The following is a 23,119-nucleotide window of genomic DNA, read 5'->3' on the forward strand; positions in this document are numbered from 1 at the left end:
GGTACTACAGGAAGTCAGACACATCAAGCATGACAATCCAAGAGAGAACTCCTCTGCTAAGGCGCCAAGAAGAAGCCGACAGCGACACCAAGGACTTGGTTCCCTGTGGTAAACACCATCATCACGGGGCTGGAGAGCAGACGAGAAACTGGGAGCTCAATGGTACTTTCATAAACAGCACCATTTATACTATTTTCTAAACCAGATGCCATCTTGGGGAGAAAATGAATTATAAATTAAAACAAAAATATAGCTGCACAAATCTTAACTCTGAGTCTCTGCTGATGCCAGGATTTAAGAGAAGGAGATTTACTTAGGACCACAGTCCCTCCACTTGCTTAGAAAGGACTCACAAAGGCTGTGTCAGACCTATGGAATGCCCAAAGAGGCGATGGCAAACTGCTCTAACCCCAAACTCCACAAAGCTCTGGAGATGGCAGCTCCATGACTCACTTCTCCACCTGTGTGTGGAAGGCAGGCCCTGGCATCTGGATCAATTACAGAGAGAATATGCTGAGTGAGCTTCGCATCTCTCCGACCAGGGTCTGCTCTCCTGGGCCCCCGAGTGCCGGACCGCAGAGTTCCGTGATGTACCGTGGGGCCAGCAGCACAAGGGAATCTTGGATCGTGAGGAGGGACTTACAGAGCCCTGATAATTGCACTCTCAGTGTCACCTCCCTGCCGACAGCAGGTAACCCAGCTCGCAGCAGGGAGAAATGAAATACAGATGTAAACTTCTAACAGGACCACTTCTTGGTTCCAGTGTGAGACAGAGCAAACATGGGAGTGAACCACCTGTATTAAACAAAAGATAAAACACTGTGACTTGAGCACATTATGAGCTAATCTCGCCCCACGTCAAACCCATTTACACTTCAGTACTGTCTCCAGGCAAATGTTCCCATTATTCCATCAGAGGAATGGATGGGGGGAGCCAGATGTTACATGAGGTATTTATTTCTTGGGGAAGGCGGAGCTCCAGAATTCATCTCCTTCTGCTGGGACCTCTGCCCTGAGCTTCTGGGGATACAGTGAATTGGGCTCGTAAAGGAAAGCAGCCATGTGATCCACGCATCAGCTTCCCAAGGTGAGCGTGCACTGCAGCGTGTAGCTCCTTCCCTTCCTGCTCTTCTGCACATGAGAAAGATCCGAAGAGAAGTCATAAAAGAGCTCTCCCTTCAAACTCAAAGGAGCTTTAAAAAAAAAAAAGCCAAAATAAACACAAAAAGAAGGGAAAAAAAAAAAAAATCACACACCCATACTCCCGAATGCAAAACAGTTCTACATGACTGATGTGTGGAAGTCTGGAAGTCAAGGCAAGGATGGAAGAGGTGGAAGTGGGCAGCCACATACAAGCCTTGCAGAATCTTCCATTTTCCAAGACAGAAGTAGCTATTTCCAGGAAGTTAAAAGGCTTCTTATTAAGACGAAAACAAAACTGAAATGAAAACTCCTCCAGAAAAGGGGCCAAGGGAGGGGCAGTGGAAGTCAAGCTGCAGAGCGCCGGCGGATCACAAAGAGTCCACGGTGGAGCTGGCCCAGGTAGATCCTCATCTTGGTGCTGTCACTGGTCTTCCTCACCCAGATCTGCATAGGAAGGAGGAGACACTGAGACCCAACCTCCCAAAGCATCTGCTCTTCCGCACCCATTAGGGGAGAGAGGATGGGAGGGAGATTCTTCTTTGAGCAACCCAGACCCATCTCACCTGGCTGAGGCCTTTTCAACAGCCACCCCTGAACATCTTTCCTGCCAGGCGCCTCTCTCATACCCTCAAGTCAGAACACAGAAGGCACAGCCACTCATCCTGGGCTCATTTCTGCCTGAATCTTAAGGACTCTTTGGTTTGACAATCACGTTAACATTTAAGATACATATACTCATGTATATGAACCTTTAATCAATTCTTTCCCTTGGCCCAAAGGACTCCCATCTGATAATCTTTCAACGCTCTTGTTTCCTGACTAATGGTGGTATCAGAAAAAGGGGAAAAAACAAAACAAAACCCACCACCACCAAAAAGACACCTAGGCGTGAGTAAAGGGCCAATGAGGGTCATCAAAGGGTCAAGCAGTTCCAGAGTGCCCTGTCCTCCTTCCCGTACTATCCGCCCACAGACAGCACCAGATTGCTGACACCGTACAAGGCACACTTATTCTTCCGTGAAACCTAAAAGGAACTCCGGCAGCATGGGACCGACGGCTCTCTACTCAGTATGTGGCGTCCTTCCAGGAAGAGATGGGAACCCCTGCTCTTCACCCAGCACCTGACAACAGAAGCCTTTCTGTCCTCAGAAGCCCTCTATGAAGTAAGCTCTAGCCCCGTTCCACAGAAGAGGAACCGGAAGCTCAGCAGCACAGTGGATCCTGGCTGTCTCCCTCCAGAGACAAGTCTCAATGTCACCGTGTCCTTGTCAAACCACCCTGACACTGTTACGTCAAAAAGAGACAATCTTCAACAGAGAGAGAAATCTAACTTGCTCTCTTGATTTTCCTAAAAATTTCTGAGGTGTCACAAAGGAGAATGCTGCCCTGGTGTAAGGAGAGGTTTAGCTCCCAGAGGCCACACGCCCCAACCAGGAGGTCAGGCACAAGCACTCCATCTACAAATCACTGTGTCTCTTGGCTGAGGGCCAAAGGCCTGTTAGATCCTCTGACCTGCTTGTCACTTGGCTAGAGGTGACTCACATTGTACCTGAGCCCCAGAAAAGATTGACATTCATGTATTTGGAAGGCTCTCCCTACCTTCTAAGTAAACAATAATTTTGCAAACTAGTCACATTTGAGGGAAGTTTTCAATTCCGAAACCTGGGAGAACAGACGAGGCTTAAGTTATTTCAAAATCCAGTTTCATTAGATTGACTGAGCAGTGGCACAAATAAGTTACAGAGGGGAGACATGTGAAATCAATTTCTTGGCTGACATTTGGGGACTGTAAAAGATCAAGCCAATCCACAGCTATTTACGTTTCAAACTTGTTTTCAACTGCCAACAATACAAGGTAGACACTGTTGACGTCCTCCTAATGAAAGGCCAGTTAGGGGGCTCCGAGGGCAGTCACATGGGCCTCATGCATGCCAACTGTAGAACGAACCCCACCCTACAGGATGGACTCATGGAGGCCAACGATGGGCAGACGGGATGGAGTGTTCAGACAGGATGGAGAACCCACACCCGCACCCACTCACTGAGCCATGGCTCTCAAAAACAAGGACAATGTCAACACAACAAGAAGCCACAGTCAGCCCTGAGTTTGGGTCATTCACACAACGCCAAAGATACTCAGCAAGCACTTAGTGTATACCGCAGACTATGCCGGATGGTGGGGACACATAGTGAGCAGCAAGTACTATACGAATGAGGAATGTTAAATAATCACACTCCGGCAACCAAGGTCAGAGTGGCATCATTTATACTGACAGGCACCTAACTTGGCCTGGACCGTGAGTGGACAAGACAGATTTGGGGCCAGACATCTTCACATGCCTCATTTAACCCACACAGCAAGAAATAAACCTATTTGCACACATGAAATTCTACAGCAGCAGCAGCAAACCAAAGACGAAGTGCACACCACAGGCCAGCTCCACCCCCAGCGGACGGTGACCCTGAAAAACAGCCAGGTCTGAGTGCATGGGCATCAAGACATCCCTCTGGGTCTTTCCTGGGTTCCCAAATCACTTATGGCACAGAGTTTACAAAAGCCATTCAGGAAACGCAGATCCAGCAGACTGCAGTGAAGCAACGGCAGAGGGATTCTGACGGTGTGATTTCTGCCTGACAGGATCCCACTGTGCTTTCTTGGTGACATTTGCAGGCCTGTCCTACTCGTAAACGCTTCTCAGAGCAAAAATTGTTTCACTTTCCTAAAGGGTGATGGAGTGGGACCCTACCTCATTGGCTCCCACGGAACTGATCACACAGCTGAGTTTCTGGTTGTCCTTGGACTCCAGGTAGATTGCTTGGCTCTTGTGATACCTATCAAAAACAAGGCACAAATTTTAAAAAATTGAATGAAAAAAAAAAAAAAAAGGCAAAAAAGCATCCCTGGTGAGTCAGGAAAGTATCTCTAGCTGAAGAGGCCAAGCACAGGCTCCCTTCTGCCCGGCACATTCAGGGTCCAGGCCACAGATGCAGGTGAGGAAGCTAGGGCCAATGGCCAAACGGAACAAGGACAGCTGCCACAGAGACAGGAGCTGCAGCAGCTACTGGGTTACAAGACTTGGAACCAGTAGCTCAGCTGCTGCTGGAAGTCCTGGCCCAGGTCAGCCCCAGCTCAGACTAGATACCATCTTTGGATCATTCTTAATACACAGATTGGGCAAAACAGACCCACTAAGTCAAGCAAAACCCACCCAAACCCTTCTCTCCCAGGAAAGCAGTGCATCGTAATCTCTCTCTGGGGGAGGAAGGCAGCCCCTCTGCTGAGCTGCAAGAATGAAATAACCAACTGCCAAGGAGCGTGGCTGAAGGATGGCCTTCCCTCCACACTGAGCTTTTCCCACTCTAGGTTCAGAGCACTCTTTAACCTACGAAGTCGGAGCTGAAAACTCAGGTTTCCAAACTCAATTTACTTCCTGAAAAGACTGTTAGAAAGAAATTGTATCATAAATGCAATTAGAACAGCCAGACTGGTTTAGGCCCAAACTTTCAAGCAGCTCCTTTTGGCTACAGCTTAGTCAGTAAACTAAATCAGGGGTCCTTCCTTATGCTAAACATGGAATGTCACAAGGTCTGAATTAAGGGGTATAGGAGGAAAGGCTGAATTTGTTCTCAAATTCAGACATGTCCTGGTTTCCTGTCCACATCTAAGCCAACTACTCCATGGAAACATCCTAAATAATGGATAGGGTAAAAACAAAAAGAATAACACAGGGAGAAGAACATTCAGAGTTATTCTGTGGGGATTTTATCTTATTAAAGAGACAAAAAAAAAAAGAACAAACTGTTACTAAGTGGTTCTGACACTACTTTCTAAATACAGAAAGGTCATAGGTGTGGTGAAGGATGCTGGCAGTGCGGACACAGGCTCAGTACATGGCTAAGTGCAAAAAAACTCACGTAACTGTATGTATACAACGTATCTGTAACATGCATGCCATTGGTAAGTCATGGAGTCTGTTTGGACTCATAGCAACCCTGTATAGGGTTTGTGAGGCTGTAAATCTTTTTACAGGTGTATTTGAAAGCCTTTCCAGTGAAGTGGCTGGTGGGCTCAAATTACTGACTGTGTGGTACACAGTGCAATTCTAATCCTCTGGAGCCACCGTGTTCCAAAACATATAAAACTGGGCAAGTTTATATGTTAAATATGTAAGTGTATATTGGCTGTATATTCAAATTTTATAGAAACTTAAAATGGTATTCCCTTTTTGGAATAGCTTCCCTTTTGTACAATAAGTAGGTATTAGTTATAAAAGGGGAAAAACAAGGATAGTTTTCTTCTAAGTCATGAACAATTAGGGAAAGAGAGAAGGGGAGGAGTAATTAGGGGAAGGGGTAAGAACAGCCGCACAGCTCTCAATGTCACTGAACTGGTGTCAAGTTCTGCAGAGTACATCCTCAAACAAGCACATCGCAACGACAACAACAAAAGAGAAAAGAGATTACAAACAAGAACAAAGCCATGTATTAAAAAATTCATAAATGACAAGATGGGGTGCAAGTCAAAGGTCATGTCAGCAGCACAAAGGTCTGCTACAGACAAGAGTTAATATGGGTTTTCTCTTCCTTTGGGTGTCCTTAAAACCCAAAACCCATCACTCGGGAAAGGCTCCAAAGTGGCCATGAAGAGTAAGCAGTGTGACCTAGTCCTAGGACTACAGCCTACAAAAAGAGACTTGGGATTTTAGTGTCTGCCTGCTCTGTGGTCACCACATGGTGGCAGATGTGAATGTCCATCATTGACCCTGTTTGGTCCCCGGAGAAGAGGTGGCCAATATGCTTCCCAATGTAGCCTACTTGGAATCAAATTCCCAATCTGCTGCCATCGAGTCGATCCCAACTCTTGACAGCCCTGTAGCCAGAACTGTGCTGTTCCACAGGCTTCCAAAGCCATGATCTTCACAGTAGTGGAGCGCTTAACCAAGTGCCACAAGGGCTCCTTTGTTTCCCAGCATCCTTCCTAAGCCACTGTCCCTGGGGATTCTGGATATCAAATCTGTTAATTATTTGGATTCTCTGGGGGGAAAAAAGTCCTCAGAAATTCAAAGTGTTCATATAGAGGTGTTTACACAAAATAAAAGTACATGCCAATTTTAACACACAAATTTACCTTCTCATTTTTAAAGATAAAAAAAGAAAGAAAAAGTAGGATAGAATTCCAAATCAATGTCAATATAAAGTACGTTAAAAGCAACATCAACAGAGCGAAATCAGTAAAGCTGTACCCTTTTCTGTCAACTAAATTTTCCTAAGCTACATTTCATCTCTGCTGAAAAAATTAAGGAAAACAAAAAGCTCTAAACAGCCTCAGAGAACAAGCCACAATGTCAAATTGACTTTATTGCTTTATTACTAATGGAAAGTAAGACCTGGGAATCCCTATAATTAAGCTCTTAAAGTTTTGCCTTGATTACTAACCCCAACGAACTAGAATTACCACTACTCTTCTGAAACAACATAATTTCTTTAGAAGGTGGGTCAAAAAGTGGAGTGGGGAGGGAAAAGGATTCATTTTAATTCTGTGTCCTGCCAGGAATCCTGATACGTTATTTTAATTTCAACCCCTCCCCCGCAACACACACTATGAATCCCCTCTTCTTGTTACAGAGCCTTAAGGAGGGCCAAGTCTAGCCATAAACACGCACTGCTGCCGCCATCTTTTACAGCAATTGAAGGGGTGACGATTTCAGTATAAATCACACGGCACAGGACTGTGAACCACAAGGTCAGAAGTTCAAGTCCACCAGCCTCTCACTGAAAACCCTACAATGGGTCGCTATGAGTTAGAACCCACTTCACAGTACTCAACAGTAACAGTACCTGCTCTAGCTTGAAGGTGAGGGGGACGGGGGAACACCACCAGTTAGCTATTGTCAAGTGGCATGCAGTCGGTTCTGACTCCTAGTGACCCTGTATAGGGTTTTCAAGGAGCGGCTGTTAGGTTTGAACTGCTGAGCTTGCTGATCCCACAGCGCCACACCAGGAGTTGTTAGTACAAGCCAGAATGTGAGGCAAGTGTGCACCACACTGGAAATGCTTTCAGAGCCCTTCCTGACCACTGGGAAGAGGTTTAGCTTTCACAGGGAAATGCAGAAAAGACGTGAAGAAACCTGAACTACATTCATTTTTGGCAAAGTCGTTCTCATTTAAAACTCAATGAAACATGTGTAGCCAGAAACACGGTTCCCCCCAGCCCTGAAAGCAGCCTCTCAGGCAGAGGGCGTGGCTGCTGCAATGGGAAAACCGAAAGCCTTCACATGCACAGCCCAGACACACCCTCCAATTCTCGTCAGGAAGGGACCCACCTATCAACAAATGGCTCCTGAAAACACACTAAACACAGAGGAAAACGAAAAGTATGCTTCCAAACTATAGTTAACAACAGAATAAGAAAGTTTTAAATTCATAGGGAAAAAAAATGCTTCCCAGGAACGTATTTCCAAACTGCCCACTTTGTTGCCCATGTTAAGAAAACTCAAGTTACAGTGGATCCTTTTTTTTACAAAAACAAAGCATTTGATTTTACTTCACTGTCACCCTTAAGGCACGTTTCATAAAGTCCAAGGATTAGGCCTGGAAAGGGGAAGATCTGCAGCCAAGCAATTACAAAATGAACATCGCCTGAAATATCACACAGTTTTAAGACTCATAGATCCGTAAAAAATATCAGTGATGAATCTCATCATTCTCGAAGCCGGTTTGTCTGTGTGGGCTTGATCTTTAAAGGTTATTTGGTTTTCATTATTAGAGACATTTTTCATCTTACTTTGTCCTTCAGTGTATTAAATTGTTAGGCCCTGCCACCTAGTGGTGACATAGCTTATAAAAGCTATGATGGATCTAACACTCACCTTTATACAAAATGCCGTATCAGAATAGTGAAATCAGAGGGTAGAGCTCACACACAGAACAAGCCTACCCTATTTCACAAGCTCATGGTGTGCTAAAAGGTAGAACTGATTTCTTTCAGTAATGATGAGACTTATACACCTGCTCTAGGGTAAACAACCACCGCAATACTGGGTTCTCCAAACATTCAAAATATTCATTACCCTAAGTTTAAAAGTTCTGATTGAATAAAGATATGTAAACTCAAAGGCTAGAAAACAGCCATTATAAATGACTGTTCCACAAAGACCATATAGTAACCCAGAAAACCATTTTCAACGCAACCGAAGGACAAAGGAAAACACAAGCACAAGTCCACTGTGACTTAAACGGAGTGTGTGCCTGCATATGGACAAAGCGCAGAGCAGACCAGAAGGTATCTGTGGATGAATAAACGGATGAGCTTCAAGACTCTCTCCTAGTGTCTCACCATCTCCTTTCCAGTGAAATTAGGTTGTTGAGCTGAAGAATTTAGTCTTCAGTGAAACTAGTTGTGTTTTAGGATACAGTCAACATGATGACAAAAGGGGATGGGGTAGGGAAAGTACCAGTATCAAATAAAACATCTAGAAACATCTTAGAGATTCACAATGCACATTAGCATCTAACAGAACCCAAAGACTCCTACAACGAAGAAATCCATTTACCTGAACACAAGTATGCCTCCGAACTTACCTGACCATGAAATCAGTTTTTCCAGCAGAACCTCTATTAGCTTTGGCACACAGCAGCAGTAGGGGGAGTCAGAGGGGTACATGCCTCAGGTCCCCATCTAAGGGGACACCACAAAAGATGGGCAACCCCAGATTCTAGAGCAATACCAGCAGAAAGGAGATGGAGGGGGCTGCTTACCCACGCCTGGCCACCCTGAGCTAAACACAATTTTGGGAAATGTTGTTGTTTTCATAGACCTAACAGTGTCATTGATCAAACAACTCTTGATACATTTCAAACACTACTCTACTTTTAGGACTATGTGAGTTCAGCAGCTTTGGAAAGCTCCGGCCCAAATGGTTTTTTTGGCGACGATTCTAATTGGCCCGTTGCTTCTCCCAGAACATACCATCTTTTATCGTAGTACAGTTTGCCATCTTCTATCCGAGCTTCAAACCTCTGGGCTGGAGACTCTGCGGGCGTGGCAGGCAAGTGTTCAGGAGAGGATGGGGAGGCTGGGGGAACCAGAGAGGCATTTAATGCATGAGGCCACCAGCTCACGTGTTCCAACTGAATGCTAAGAGGCGCGGTGGTCGTGGTCATGATGGTCAGCGTAAGGCTCACAGTTGTGATGAGCGAGAAGCTACCACATTCGGATTCATTCCATCTAACTGGATTCTCAAAGCAGCTCTGTGAGGTGGACCTCCCTCAGCAAAGAGGGGAAGGTCACCTGCTGTCAAGTGGCTTCTGACTCAGAGCGACCCCAGGAGTGGTCTTGCGGTTAGCAGTCCAGTGCTTCTTCTACAGCACCACACCAGGATTCCAAGGTCACTTACAGGAGGGCTAGAACCCTGCTGTGACCATCAGAAGCCCAAATGGCAAGAGGTACATAATCTCTCAAAATCTGTAAAAAAGAAATCTTTTCTAGAACTATTTCTGACCAAGTCAGGCAGGCTGTGCTCTGAGAGGCACCTGCTGGCAGCCATACCCACAACTTAACCCCAGAACTGAGGATGCCTTCCAGTTTGCACTTGGATCTTAGGTCTGATGCCCACATTCAAGGAAACCGTCCCCGCAAATCAATCACATTTTTTACAAGAAAGCCTAAGGAAAAGACAAAATTAACTGTGGTGGGGGAAGGAAAAACAAAAAAGCCAGGGAGGAGAGTACGTAAGGTCCCCTTCAGCTGTCACAAGGACAAACTATTTAAAAAAATAATAATGATACTGCAATGATTCCAACAGTTATTTGCATGTTTTTCTAACAATGTGATACAGAGACTATACAACTACCAATAACATCATGTACTTACCTGGTCTCTTGGGCGACTTAAGCTGTAGGAAGAACAACAAAAAAAAATCTTAGAGAAAATCATGTCAGATGTAACACAAAGTGTCAGAATGACTTAAAACAAGTGGCATGAAAACAAAGAGAAGCAGAAAACCATGCCACGCCCAAGCATTCCATGGGATCAGAAAACTCAAGGATACCTTGTTTAATGTTCTCAGATCCTCCATGATCTGCTCATCTGTTAACAAATAGTTGAGCTGGGGTGATAAAAAGTTAAAGGAACGTATCTGAAGAGCATTGCTACCAAACACATAGCCATCAACCAAACAGCATCAGTCTTCTAGAACCAAAACCATGTGGCTGTGTGAAACGATGTTTTAAGAAAAGTTTCTTGGAAGGGGATGGTTCTGCCATCACATGTGTGGCAGCCATCTTACATGAGGAGGTGATGGAGATCCAATCGGTTAAGTACAGTGACAGCAAGTACAGGAAAGGGATACAATCTGCACTCTGAATTTTTAAGGTGCTTTGTGTCAAAGATCTGAAGATAGTCACATGGGTCCATCACTCCTCAGGGGTAAGGGGACCAGCAGTCAGGCTCTGGCCTGTTTTCTGCCATGTCCTCTAGGACAGACCCACTCCCCTGGGTATCTCGCTCCCAGGGTCATCCTTATGACTAAAGGTCTTCTTTGTGTCTGACTCAAATCACATTTGCTTTCATTTAAGCAGTTTGCAATCTACGATTTTAGGGGTTCCAATAACTGAGGGAAGGAGCTCTGGAAGCGTAGTGGTTACGAATCGGGCTGCTAACCTCAAGGTCGGCAGTTCAAAACTACCAGCTGTTCCGCGGCAGAAAAATGATGCGGTCTGCTCCCATAAAGACTGACAGCCTCGGAAACCCTTGGTAGGGTCACTATGAGTTGGAACCGACTCCATGGTACTTAACAACAATAACTGAGGGAAGGAACTCTGGTAGCATAGTGGTTACGAATCGGGCTGCCAACCTCAAGGTCAGCAGTTACAAAATACCAGCTGTTCCATGAAAGAAGAATAAGGCTTTTTGCTCCCGTAAGGATTTACAGCCTCGGAAACCCTGTGCAGGGTCACTGAGTCGGAACTGACTCCAAGGTTCTTAACAACAACTGAGGGACCTACAGGGAGACTATGGGCCTCGTTCCACAAGTGGAAACATTAAGACACATGATGTCTTGGGCTGCCCCTGAATTCCAAAGTGACTGCCAGCATCGAGCTGTTTCCCCTGTGCCTGCTCTGCACGCCCCTCCCTCTAAAGCATTGATGCCAAAGGATATCAGGAGCGGGCTTCCTCCTCTTGTCTGGGATGGGGACAGGATCATTGGGTCGCCTCCGCAGCTTTCTGGTCATGATGGGCTTCACTTCCATCGAATCTGCGGCAAGAATGGAACGGGTAGGTGAATCCAACTCCTACTTGAAATCATTATGAAAGCTTATCGTGCTAACTACATCTGATCCACAACCACGTCAGACTGTTACATGGGGTTTTATGTTTGGTCCAGATAGCCCCAGGCCTGATACCATGTCAGCGTTAGGAGTCTTTATCTGTAGAGATTCCACTGACTGACGTGAGTGCCTGCCCCTTAAAATGCAGTGTCCACTTCAACCTTACCCCAGTAACCCTCATCGTCCCTCAAACCAAGAGGCCCCAGCGTTGCAGGATCTCAAGAATGGAAGGTGCCTTGAGTCATGGTTAGCCAACTCTTACTGTTCTGTTTCCTCAGATGGAAAGGGGTCTTTCAGCGATGCTGGCCTCTGTCCACCATTTGACCATCAGGTCTTCATCACACTTGAAATCACTGCGCAGCCTTTTTGCCGTCCCTTGAATGCCAAGAATGCTAGAAAAACGCTCATGGTAAGGTGTCTCTACAGCCCGACACTGGCTGTTGCGACACAAAACTCTCCTGGCTTGGCTGGCTTGCAGAGTGTACCCTCTGGCCATTTAAGGGAATGTTTTGTTATGTATGTATATTTTTGCTTTGTTCATTTGTAAAATATAAGATGTAAATAGGGAGCCACAGGGAGGACGCAGGATAAGTATAATCACTGAGTATATAATTTGTTCAATGTAAAGCTGACAGTCTTGTCTCTAGACCTTCACTCACACACACACACACACAAACTCTCCTGCTTGCCTCCTCGGGTTATTGATAGAGTCCTGCCCCTAAGTACTGACCTCTAGTGTCCAGTCGGCCTCAGCCAGCATCTCACTGGGTCCCAGCTCACAGCCACCCTTCTGAGTGGCGATACTACCGCTATACATGTTCCTAATGGACTCCTTCCTCCTGACTCACCTCCCCAGGCTACCTCTTCTCCTACATCTGGGGGACAGGACATCAACACATCCAGCCAACAAAAAACAAAATCATCTGTTACTTGTCTTCCTTCACCGTGGCATCAAACACAGCAGGTAATAGCACTATGGTTCAGCTCCACCTCCAGTCCACCCTCCCTACCCTCAGAGTCTTCCTGACCCTCCACTGAGCCTCTTTTTTCCTGTCTGGCAAACTCCTTCACATCTCTGGGGAGAGTCAGCTCACCTCTCCCCCTTTTCCAACAGCTTCCATGGAAGAGTCACTCCACTTTCCAGATGGCCAGAGAATATGTACCCCACAACACACACACATACAACCCTGTACAGTAACCCCATCCTGGACCATCCCCCATCACACTCCTGAATTTCATGATAGCGTGAAATCTGTCCCCATCCCAGCACCTAAAACTGTCTAGGCACTGTTGGGGCTGCACAAACATTCTGTAGAGTAAATGAATGAAATCTGAGTACCAGAAAAAGGGAGTTTATGCTCAGTCCCACTACCAGCAGGGCAGAAAGCATAGTGTTAGGGAGAAACACATACAAGGTTAACAACAATGAAGAACTACGGGCACCTGGTGAGCAAAGCAGGGGAAAAGAGACTCCAGCTCAGACCTTCAGAGGACAATCACCCAGGGATGGAAGGGCCAGGCTGCTGGGCAAGGTTGCCCATCATACAGGGAAGGCATTCAATCATCAACTCCATCGGGGTCTTCTTTTGTGTCCTGAATCACACACAATGGCGTAGGACCACTCCACTCCACCCTCAATGCAGGCCACCCCTTCCGTTCCCCTCCACTAGTCCTTGTGTGGGGCTCCTTTCCCTCACCCTGACTTCCACGTGCATGAGTGACTTTCTGCTCCAGCCTGGGTACCACCACAAGCACCTCAAAACCAGCAGGAGTCAACCTGCCCAAGCTTTAACTCTGTCAAGAAAGCCTTGTTTCAACACCACCTCATGCTGCTGAAGGCAAGCGACAGGTATCACGTAACCGTCAGACGACAGTTCCTTGAGGGTGCAGGCCTTATCTTTCAGCTTCATCCTGTGCATCACTTAGTACTACACCCACCATGTATTTGTACAATGGGCTTCAAAATGTTCATGGAATAATCCCATTACTTTTCAATTGCATTTTCCCACAAACTTTGTATACTCCCCATTGTCTATAAACCAAATAGCAAAACAATATACTGGAGCAGCAATGAGAATCAGTCACATTCTGACTAATCACTCACAGGAGTATTTGGACCCACTTTGCTCTCTGTAAAACAAGGATACAGACACACAAGTCAAAAGGAGCATTAGAAAAAAAAAAAAAAAAAAAAGGCGCATTAGATACTAAGTAAGGCTACAATCTCCCAAGCCCCAAGTGCTTACTCTGTGAGCCAACCACTCTATGAAGCACTCATTTCATGTCATGTCAATCCTACAGAGTAGCTCCCACCCCACCCTTGCCAAGTGAGAAAGGCACATCACTGAATGAAGTTCGTGACAAGACCAGGATCCATCCCCAATCTGGGTCTGCAAAGGGTGTACAACTGTCCTGAGACAAATCCTGGATCAATCAAGGTAAGAGCTCAGGAAACAGGGCTTCTGCTTTGGTATCCTACTTCCTCATGGCTCCAGCTAGGAACCCAATGTCTTTTAAAGGAAACCCACAGGCTTTACGGAGGTCCTCAGTAGCTTCCACTGGTGCCCGAGGGTTCCACAATGTACCTGGTGAAGCAAGAACATCCTAAGGGAAGCGGCAGCTCACGGGCTATTAGAAGACCAGGAGAAAAGCCAGCGGCCCACCAACAAGTAGAAGGCAAGACTAAGGAGAATGAAGGTCTCCACATGTCAAAGCTCATAACCTTGGACCCACATCTGGAGATGTCCCCCTTGCTATTAAGTTGGTTCCAACTCAGAGTGACCCTGTACAGGGGTTTGAACTAACGACCTTGCAGTTAGTGGTCCCGTGCTCATTCTACAGCACCACACCAGGACCCCAGAACTGTTCTAGAACCTCACTACAAGTGTGGTCTGTGGGCAACAGCACAGCCACCACAGGGAGCTGGGTGAGAATGCAGACTCCTGAGCTCCAGCCCACATTTCCTGAAACACAAGCTGCCTTTTATGACAACGCCCTAAGGGTCAGAGAAAACACTGACCTACCACTCCTGCTAGCTTCTTACCTCCATGGCACCTTCTCCCGGGCACAGCCCAGGTCTCCTGAGCTCTACAGAGGAGAGGTTTATAAACGCTTTACATTCAGACACAAGCAGGCAACTGGATGTAACAATTCCCTGAACCAGGTTTCTTTTGTCGCTTATTCCATTTTGCTTTTAAAGAGATCTTTATGCTAAACCAGAAAAGGTGGTGGTTTCACAACATCTCTCTTCCAGGCACAGCAAAACCCAGGGTCATCATGTCAATGCCAACTCAGTCATCTGGAGGGTGGAGCCCAACTGCCCATACAGACTGCCACAGCTTTCCCCCAAGGAGTGGCTAGGGGGGTCACACCGCTGGCTTTCCAGCTGGATTTCAAGGGCTTAACCACAGCATCACCCGGGATCCTCAGCAGAGGTGAGCAACAGTGATTCTGGGCATCAGTGCAGAGGTGACATGAGTCACTCAAGGAGAGGAATGCAATCAGGCCTTGAATCCAACCGCACAGCCGCACCATCTGTGGAAACGCTCATTATCCTTCCAGCTCCAGTGCCTTCTTCCCACACTCTTGCCTTACCTTGGCAGTGCCTTCTACACCAAGGGAACCAAACAGCTGTAGGAAGGACACTGGTCCCATTCGTGCCTGTCTCGCTGTAAGCACTTGCCTTCTATCTCACTGTGTTACAAATGCCTTCCCTGCACCCACCTGTCTTTTCTGCCTGGTCAGGCTGAACTTGGGAGTCACCGAGGACACTTCTGGTCCCAGAGTTAAGATTCCCTGGCTGTCAGACTGCCTCTCACTTGTCAGGAAGTGGGCTGCCAAACCCCGGGTGAAGGATGAAACCCTTCCCTGCAGATGGAAAATAGTATTTCCCACTTGCCAAATGAAGGCCCATGAACACGTGACTCTTGCAGTAAGTGGCCATCACCAATGCTGGCCACAGATCTCGTGGCTCTCAGGGAGTGCCGGCCACAACCACTACCAGAGAAAGAGACATGCAGAGTAGCTGACGGCAGGTGGGCAGGACACCACACGGTGCCTTCGCTCATAAAAACCATTTCAACAACAACAAGGCACCAGGGTGGGTCTGCAGTAATGATTTCCACATCCATTCACACAGATACCCTGTCTGAGCTGCCTCCAGAGGCCTCTGGGGAACTCATTCCTTTGCTCAAGTCTTGTAAGAAGGAAGTGAACAGATATTTTTTTCTCAAAATAGCCCATCCCACACCTCTGACTCGACTACCTTCTCACTGCTGCACCCGGAGGAGTGGTGCCAGAAGCAAGCATCCTTGTAACTATTGCTTTTAATTTCAGAGTCTGCCCAAGGACTGATGCACAAGTACTGATATTCCTGTGGAACCTAGCTGATATTGGACAGGTCTGAGTCCCAGGTCCTCTGAATGTGACTACAGAAGTTAAATGTGGGGTGCACATAGAGAAGGGCAAGGCTCTTAAACGAGGGGGATTCACAAGTGGGTAGAAAAATGGAATCCAAAGACAATGGAATTTTTCCAGGCACTTTCTGAAGTACCACCAGAGATCCTAGTGATACACTCAGCTCTGACTTCCGCTGCAGTATCTGAATAGTGGAAATTTTGTCAAGTGCCAAAGCAGCCAATTCCAGAGAACTCATCTTTCTGGGGACACATGGCAATACTGCTGCTCCTGCCGTTGTCTACACGCACTGAGTGCCCCGCCCCTACACAGCTGCCGAACTCCTATAAGGGACTAGGCTCTGAATCTTACGCAACTATAAGACCTTCACAGGAAAACAGTTCCACTGTAGCCACGCCTTCTGTAATGCTATCATAATGCCTGGACAACAGAGGGACTGATACAGTCCTTGTTCTCACTGTCCTGTGCTGTCAGTCATTTAGGCAGAAAGAAGAAAAATAGCACTAGGCACTCAGCTTTCTAGTGATGACCTCTAACGAGGTAAGGGAATTATTAGCCTCATTTTTGGGGGTGGGGGGGATCAGAGAGGTTTGCGGCTTAAATCAGGTCACACAGCCAAGACAAGGTGGAGCTGGGAATCAGGTTCTGCCAAGACAAGGTGGTCCCAGTGGAGCCATCAGGGCCCCCACCCGCACCCCAGCAGCTCCCTGGGCTTCGTACCTCCAGTCAGCTCCATCGTGAGCTTTTCATTTTCAATCATCTTTTTCTTCTCCTCTAGCTCAGCAATGAGGTTCTCTTTCAGCTCAACCTTCTTGTCTTCAAATTCCTTCACCGCTGCCTTTTTTTCTTTAATGTAATTCCTCTCCACTTGTTCAGTCTAAGCAAAAGAGAAGCATAGTCTAGAGGTACAAGGAAGGGCCTGAGAACCTGGCCTGATGCTGTGCTTCCCAACAGAGGACAGACTAGAAAGCCCTACGTATGGGGCAGTTCTAACTGCCTTAGACAGCTGTTAGGAGTCGGTATCAACTCAGTGACAATGGCACAGATAACTGAATCCCACAACACTCAAAGAGTGACATCATATGAAAATAAAAACTGTAAAAGCAGCCACTGTTGACACTGTTGGAAGTAAAAAACAAGCAGGGTCAGGGTGAGCTGTGGGCGTGGATAACGTGCTCCTTTGGGGGCTGTGTGTGATGACCTGCTTCGCAACAAGCTCAGCACTAAAATGGTTTCCAATACTGCGGCTCTGTAAAACCATCTTCTCAACCAGTGCCCTACCGCGAGCACACAAACCACCCGGGCGTGGCGCACCCATCCACCAGCTTTAAGCACTTGTCTCTGTTTCCCTAGCAGCAAGCCTGACGCAGCACTGGCGCTCAGATGCCTGCTGACTACAAGGAAAAATGAAAAGAAAACTGAACAAAACAAATCTCCCCGGCTATACAACAGACCTGCTGAACCAATTCTGACACTGGGCTGCTCCAAGGGCCAATACAGCGCATGATTACTCACTGCCACAGAGCCAACTGCAACTCACAGAGACCCGAAAAGGAAGGCTTCTGAGGCTGAAAATCTTGATGGAAGCAGATGGCCTCATCTTTCTCACTCGGAGCAACTGCTGGCTTCCAGCTACAAGCCTATGCTTACCCCACTGTGCCATCGGGCCCCCGTAGCAAATGTTCTTAAATCACTGAGTCACCTCCGACTCTTAGCAATCTTGTATAGGATTTCTGAGCTACAAATCCTTTCAGGAGCAAAAGCCTCTTATTTCTCCCGTGGAGCAGTCAGCAGGCTAGAACTGCTGACCAAGTGGTTCAGAGCCCAGTACTTCTCCTACAGCACCACTCACTCCACGGCAAATGATCAGTCCCTTCTGATTCAGACATATTCCCAAACACCTTCCATGTGGCTTAAAAGCCAAACAGGAAGCCCTTGTTGTTGTGATGTGCCGTGGAGTCGGTTCCGACTCATAGCGACCCTGTACAGGGTTTCCGAGGCTGTAAATCTTTACGGGAGCAAAAAGCCTCATTTTTCTCCCACAGAATGGCTGGTAGTTTTGAACTGCTGACCGTGAGATTAACAGCCCGATTCGTAACCACTACACTACCAGAGCTCCTTCAGTCTCCCTTAGCCCCTGTGATAAGAAAAGGCTGCCAGCCGACCAACGAAGAGATGAACTTCTGAACAGGAATCAAACGCCCTTCATCCAACAGAAAAGTGGATGGGGAGGGCCTTCCAAAGTCTCTAGCGTTTGGAGCTGAAGACAGCACTGGTTTGGGAGAGCAAGCATGCGTTCTCAGAAATTGCCTGAAAGCCCAGATGATCCGTGTACTTACTTCCAGCTGGAGGAAGAGTTCTGAAAGAGAGAAAAGGTGCCGTTAGACTCGCTAGGCAGGGTCACCTTTCTGGACTGCCTCACGAGGGTTCACTTAGCAGCCGTAACTATTGCTGAAAGCATGGCTACACAAGTTACCATTCTCATCAGGAAAGGGGCAATATACAGGAAGGGGAAGGCAGCCAGAAGTACGCTTGTCTAATTAGAATCTAGCCTGACCAAGAGCAACAGCAAGCAGCAGGAACCAAATATCCTTCTGGGGGACAACTCACAGCCCAGAGGGCTTCCAAAGCCATACGGTTTACATCAGCAGAGGGCAACATCTTTCTCCCTGGGAGCCGCTGGTGGGTTTGAACTGCAGACTTGGAGTCTAGCAGCAAAGCACTTGACCACACCTCTCCCAGGGTTCTTTCAAACTACACGTCGTCAAGTCAGTTCTAACTCACTGTGACCCTGCACAAGGTTTCCGAGAAGCTCGTGGGTTTGAACCACTGCCCCTTGCGGTTAGGTCCAGTGCTTAGCCCACAGTGCCACACCAGGACTCTAATCAAAATACCCTGGCAGGATGAAAATCAAAACTACCCCTTTTTTCACTGGGCCCATAGTCTCCAACAAGCCTACCCAACAAGGGTAGGTGAGTCAGAAAGAAGCAAGCCATTACTGCGGAAGATGAGTCGGTGTTGAGGGCTTCGTGTAAAGGTCCCTGTGGGGAGAAGGGACATACTCCGAGGACCTACAGCACAGGTCTGAGCGCCTCCTGAGGCTCAACTCTCAGCCTGCCAAGCCACTGGGTCAGCGGCTCCCTGGGCCAGCCCCTTACTCATCTCTCCCAACAGATCACATGCAGTCTCCACCAGAAGCCTTGCCTACCACCCCTCTCTCTCACACACCTTCGAGTCTCCAACCAGCAGTTTGCTTAACAAGCACACACTGTGTGCCAAGCAGTTAGTATTTAACTGCTTATGAGCAGCACACACCCTGACTAGATTACAAGCCCTCCATAAACCTGAGGAGCCTTGGTGGTGCAGTGATTAAGTGCTCAGCTACAAACTGAATGGTCAATAGTTCAAACTGTCCAGCTGCTCCAAGGAAGAAAGCTGTAGTTGTTTGCTCCCATAAATATTCCAACCTTGGAAACCGTAGGGGGCAGTTTCACTCTAACCAATCGGGTCATTATGTATCAAGATCCATCTACAAACCCAGTACTTGGGACGTAATAGGTCGCTGGTCCCTATGGATGACAGTAGTACATGCGCCCCACAACACATCCCCCTCCAGGGGTGGTGGTGGTGAAGTGCTGTGGAGGCAGTTCTGACCCAAAGTCACCCTATACAGGGTTTCTGAGGAGCGGCTGGAGGATGTGAATCATCAGACCTTCCAGTTAGCAGCCCAGGGCTTATCCTAGGGCAACCATCCAGGGACGTACCACTCTAGTTTTACCTACTGTCCCCGTGGAAAATCGGATCAAGACCATGTGCCCATTCCCCAGAAAGACACACATACACACATTCTAAGTCCACACCAAATTTTCTGGGGAATTTCAAGAGTCCTGGGTACCTCCAGATTAAATGCCCAGAAATTCAATTAATCGACAACCATTGAATGTGGAGATAAACGGAGGAAGGGGACAAGCTACTCATTCTTTTCTAACCCCAAAGGGCCTGGGCTGGGATGGATCTCTCTCACACCCAGACCAACATGCTCCCACCTACGACTGCCTCCAACCCGGACTCAAACCCTGCACCAACAGGTCAAAACGACAATGACACTTGGAGTTGCCAGTGCTTGTTTTGGTTACGGCAGCCACACACCACACAAAACCAAAGCAGGTAGACGGCTTTCCATCCGGATGTGCTTTGTAAAAAGCACATGACGTGACGGACTCAGGACCTGGTCTATGCTCTTTCCTGGGGGAAAAAAGCATTTCTGAAAGAATGTGAGCAAACCGAATTGAGAATCTGAGAGCTGAATGAAGAAAAAACAATTCAGTACCTACTCAACTAGCTTGAGGAAAACGGTCCAAAGGATTTTCATTCATTATTTAAGATCGTAAATGAATCCTAAGGTCGTATTATTCTTACCTAGAGTAATAGAAAGAAGTTCTATCATCCTGCTTCCACCAAACCAAGCTAAAGCAAACCAAACCAAACCCATGGCCCCCAAGTCGATTCTGACTCAAAGCAATTCTACACAAGGCTTCTGAGGCTGTAAATCTTCCTGGGAGCAATTAGTCCATCTTTCTCCTGCAGAGCAGCTGGGGACTAACCCACAGCGCTACTAGGGCTCCTTATCCTACTTCAAGTGCAAAGAGACCTAGAGGATGAAGGCAAGGCCTTCCTGTATGTTGATGTTTGTTAATATCTTCCTCTCGCCACTAAAGGGCAACTCCAGGAAGAGGATGCTAAGGGTTTCCCAAGGGGGTCCCTGAGGAGATAGGCAGGGAGGTAGGTGGATGGAAGGCTAAGGACCAGGGCAAGAGCTGCTCTTTCCCATGCCTCTCGACCACCCGCTCCTATCTGTTGAGTGTACACTGGACATCTACTCAGTGGGGGCGAGACGTAGGAAGTCCATCAGCAGAAAGGTCACTGGGTCACAGCACTGTGGAGCGGCACTCAGATCACATCTAAATGCCAACGTTCTCACCAACACCACAGAAACCACCATTCTGTGGGTATGCCAGATGCTAGTTAACGCTACTTCACTCTGAACACATATGCAAGATTCCTCATATGTGCTGGGAGCCGTGGATACACCCTCTACAGGGTCACAGCATGCTAAAACTGCTGGCATGATGCCTTACCAAACTCATACTAGGCTGACACGGGCCTTTTCTTTTGTCAGCAAAACCACCTGTGTCTTAAAGGCCAGGATCATGTGACTACCTCGCAGACACACATGATCAGCGCGTCTTTGCTTACAAGACTCCTCTTGGGAAGTCAGTGTGCATAACCTGACCACTTGTTATGAGACACCCTATTCCCTCACCCACTGAACTGTTCTTTGATCAATGGGAAAAAACAAACATGGAACTAGTTCTACTTCACCACAGCTTTGGGGTCCCCCTTTCTGATATTCTCCCCCAGCAGGATATCTCGGGTCTGTATTAGGGAGTGATCTCGTATGGACACATAACATGAATGGCCAACAAAAGGAGGAAAACTGGAAGGGGATTCATTTCCATTTACAAGGCTGCCTTACCTGCATTTCGGATCCTCTCTTTGTATTGCTGGTCTAGTTTTTTCATTCTCTTCTGATACTCCTGCAATGTACCTGATTTTGAACATTTACAAAAGAAAAAGAGAAAGTTACTTTGAAGATCAACTGTTCTGTCTTTTGTTTCCTAGAATGATTCTCCAGCACCAACAGTGACAGCTTCAGTGACGTCACAGGAAGAGCCACACCAAGCACAGCCAGGCCTGAGCAAGGTGAAGCAGACTCTAGCTCTCAACCAGAGACACACAGCAGAAGCCACCTGGGGCTCAGTTCCCGTCTACCTCAATCACTTGGATTAGGACTTTACAGCAAAGGACAGAGAAATGACAGAGTGCAGGCAACCCCGAATGATTCTCAGAGTTAACAAGTGACTGAACAGCCATCTAAGACACAACTATAATCTCTACTCTTTAGGAACGAGAGAGAAAGGAAACCAAATTTTGAAAAGAAACTAGTCTATGGAGCTAACAGACCACACAAGCCACAGCCTCGTCTGCCCTCAGACCAGAAGAGCGAGAAGGCGCTATTCCTACCATTTCTGCTCATTCACATCAAGGCCACGATACACACACTCTGACAGAAAAGAAGAAAAATGCACAACAGAACTCAAATGCTTATAAAGTCCAGGCTTATTGGATCAGTAAGGACTAGATGATTCCCTGAACTATGATCCTGATACACTCTTTAATCTCTGACTGAAAACCATTCTCTTAGGTCACCTTTTAGGGAAATAACAGCTAGACGTATGAAATAAGGGACACTACATCTGAATGCAGAGTCCTGGTGTGGCACTGTGGGTTACTGCACCAGAGTGCAAAGCCATTTGAACTGCAAGGTCGGTGGTTCAAGATCATCAGCTGCTCCTCGGAAACACTTTACAGGGTTGCTTTGGGTTGGAACTGACTCAACAGCACTTAACAACAACAACCTCTGAATACAGGATTTCATAAAAACAAACATCTATTTAAGCAAGCCATTTGCTTTGGAGGCATCAAGGCAACAAGAAGTCAGCCTATTGGAGAAAATCCTTCTAGGACTGAATTTACTGAGAACCTGTGAGCAGTCCACTATGCTCACTAGTGACCACCTTCATCTGTCTACAAGTAAAGCATGGAAATGTAGCAATGAACACACAGGCTGATTTTAGTTATGTTCCATTAGCACTCATTGATCTTGAGAAAGAGAAGAGGAAGGGCTAGCTGGTCTGAAGTTCAGGGAGTTGTGTGAACTCCTGAGCCCATGGACAAAGATGTAGCCCTTGGAGGCCAGGGCTGAGAGTGAAGCAGGCAGCTAGTCTGAAGTGCGGGGAGGTGTCCATGAACTTCCAAATTTGCAGCGCATATCCATTTGACGTAGTTTGATCAGGACACAACTAGCTGTAGATAAAGATGTTTGATACTGTGAGCAAGTCTAAATTGCTACAATTTGAAGAACTGGAATTTTGCTAATGGTTGCAGTTGCTCACAACTCCAACTGGAACAAAAAATTCCATTCCAGGCAACACACCTGCCTGCTCAGTGTATTGGGTTGATAGTTGTTACTAAGTGCCAGTGAGTCCGTTTTGACCCATAGCGACCTTGTATAGCGTTTCTGAGGAGTGGCTGGTGACCATGAACCATCGACCTTGCAGTTCAAACTGACTTTGCAGTCCAGCACATTAACCCACAGCGCCTCACCAGG

General features: G+C 47.1%; 1 protein-coding gene across 1 annotated transcript in view; it reads right to left on the reverse strand.

Moving 5' to 3' along the window:
* Positions 1-1,454: 1,454 nt before the first annotated feature.
* Positions 1,455-23,119, reverse strand: part of SUDS3 (suppressor of defective silencing 3 homolog (S. cerevisiae)) — a 32,146-nt gene continuing 10,481 nt past the window's right edge. Inside the window, exons 4-12 of the mRNA XM_006865457.1 lie at positions 21,425-21,496; positions 18,228-18,247; positions 16,609-16,765; positions 11,304-11,399; positions 10,194-10,255; positions 10,016-10,037; positions 9,113-9,218; positions 3,891-3,975; positions 1,455-1,587 (exon numbers count right to left, since the gene is read on the reverse strand). Of these exons, the coding sequence (XP_006865519.1) occupies positions 1,489-1,587; positions 3,891-3,975; positions 9,113-9,218; positions 10,016-10,037; positions 10,194-10,255; positions 11,304-11,399; positions 16,609-16,765; positions 18,228-18,247; positions 21,425-21,496 (719 nt within the window). The 3' untranslated portion in view covers positions 1,455-1,488. The remainder of the gene's footprint in view (positions 1,588-3,890; positions 3,976-9,112; positions 9,219-10,015; positions 10,038-10,193; positions 10,256-11,303; positions 11,400-16,608; positions 16,766-18,227; positions 18,248-21,424; positions 21,497-23,119) is intronic.

Source organism: Chrysochloris asiatica, unplaced genomic scaffold (genome assembly GCF_000296735.1).
Source record: "Chrysochloris asiatica unplaced genomic scaffold, ChrAsi1.0 scaffold00078, whole genome shotgun sequence".
In the NCBI taxonomy this organism is placed as follows: domain Eukaryota; kingdom Metazoa; phylum Chordata; class Mammalia; order Afrosoricida; family Chrysochloridae; genus Chrysochloris; species Chrysochloris asiatica.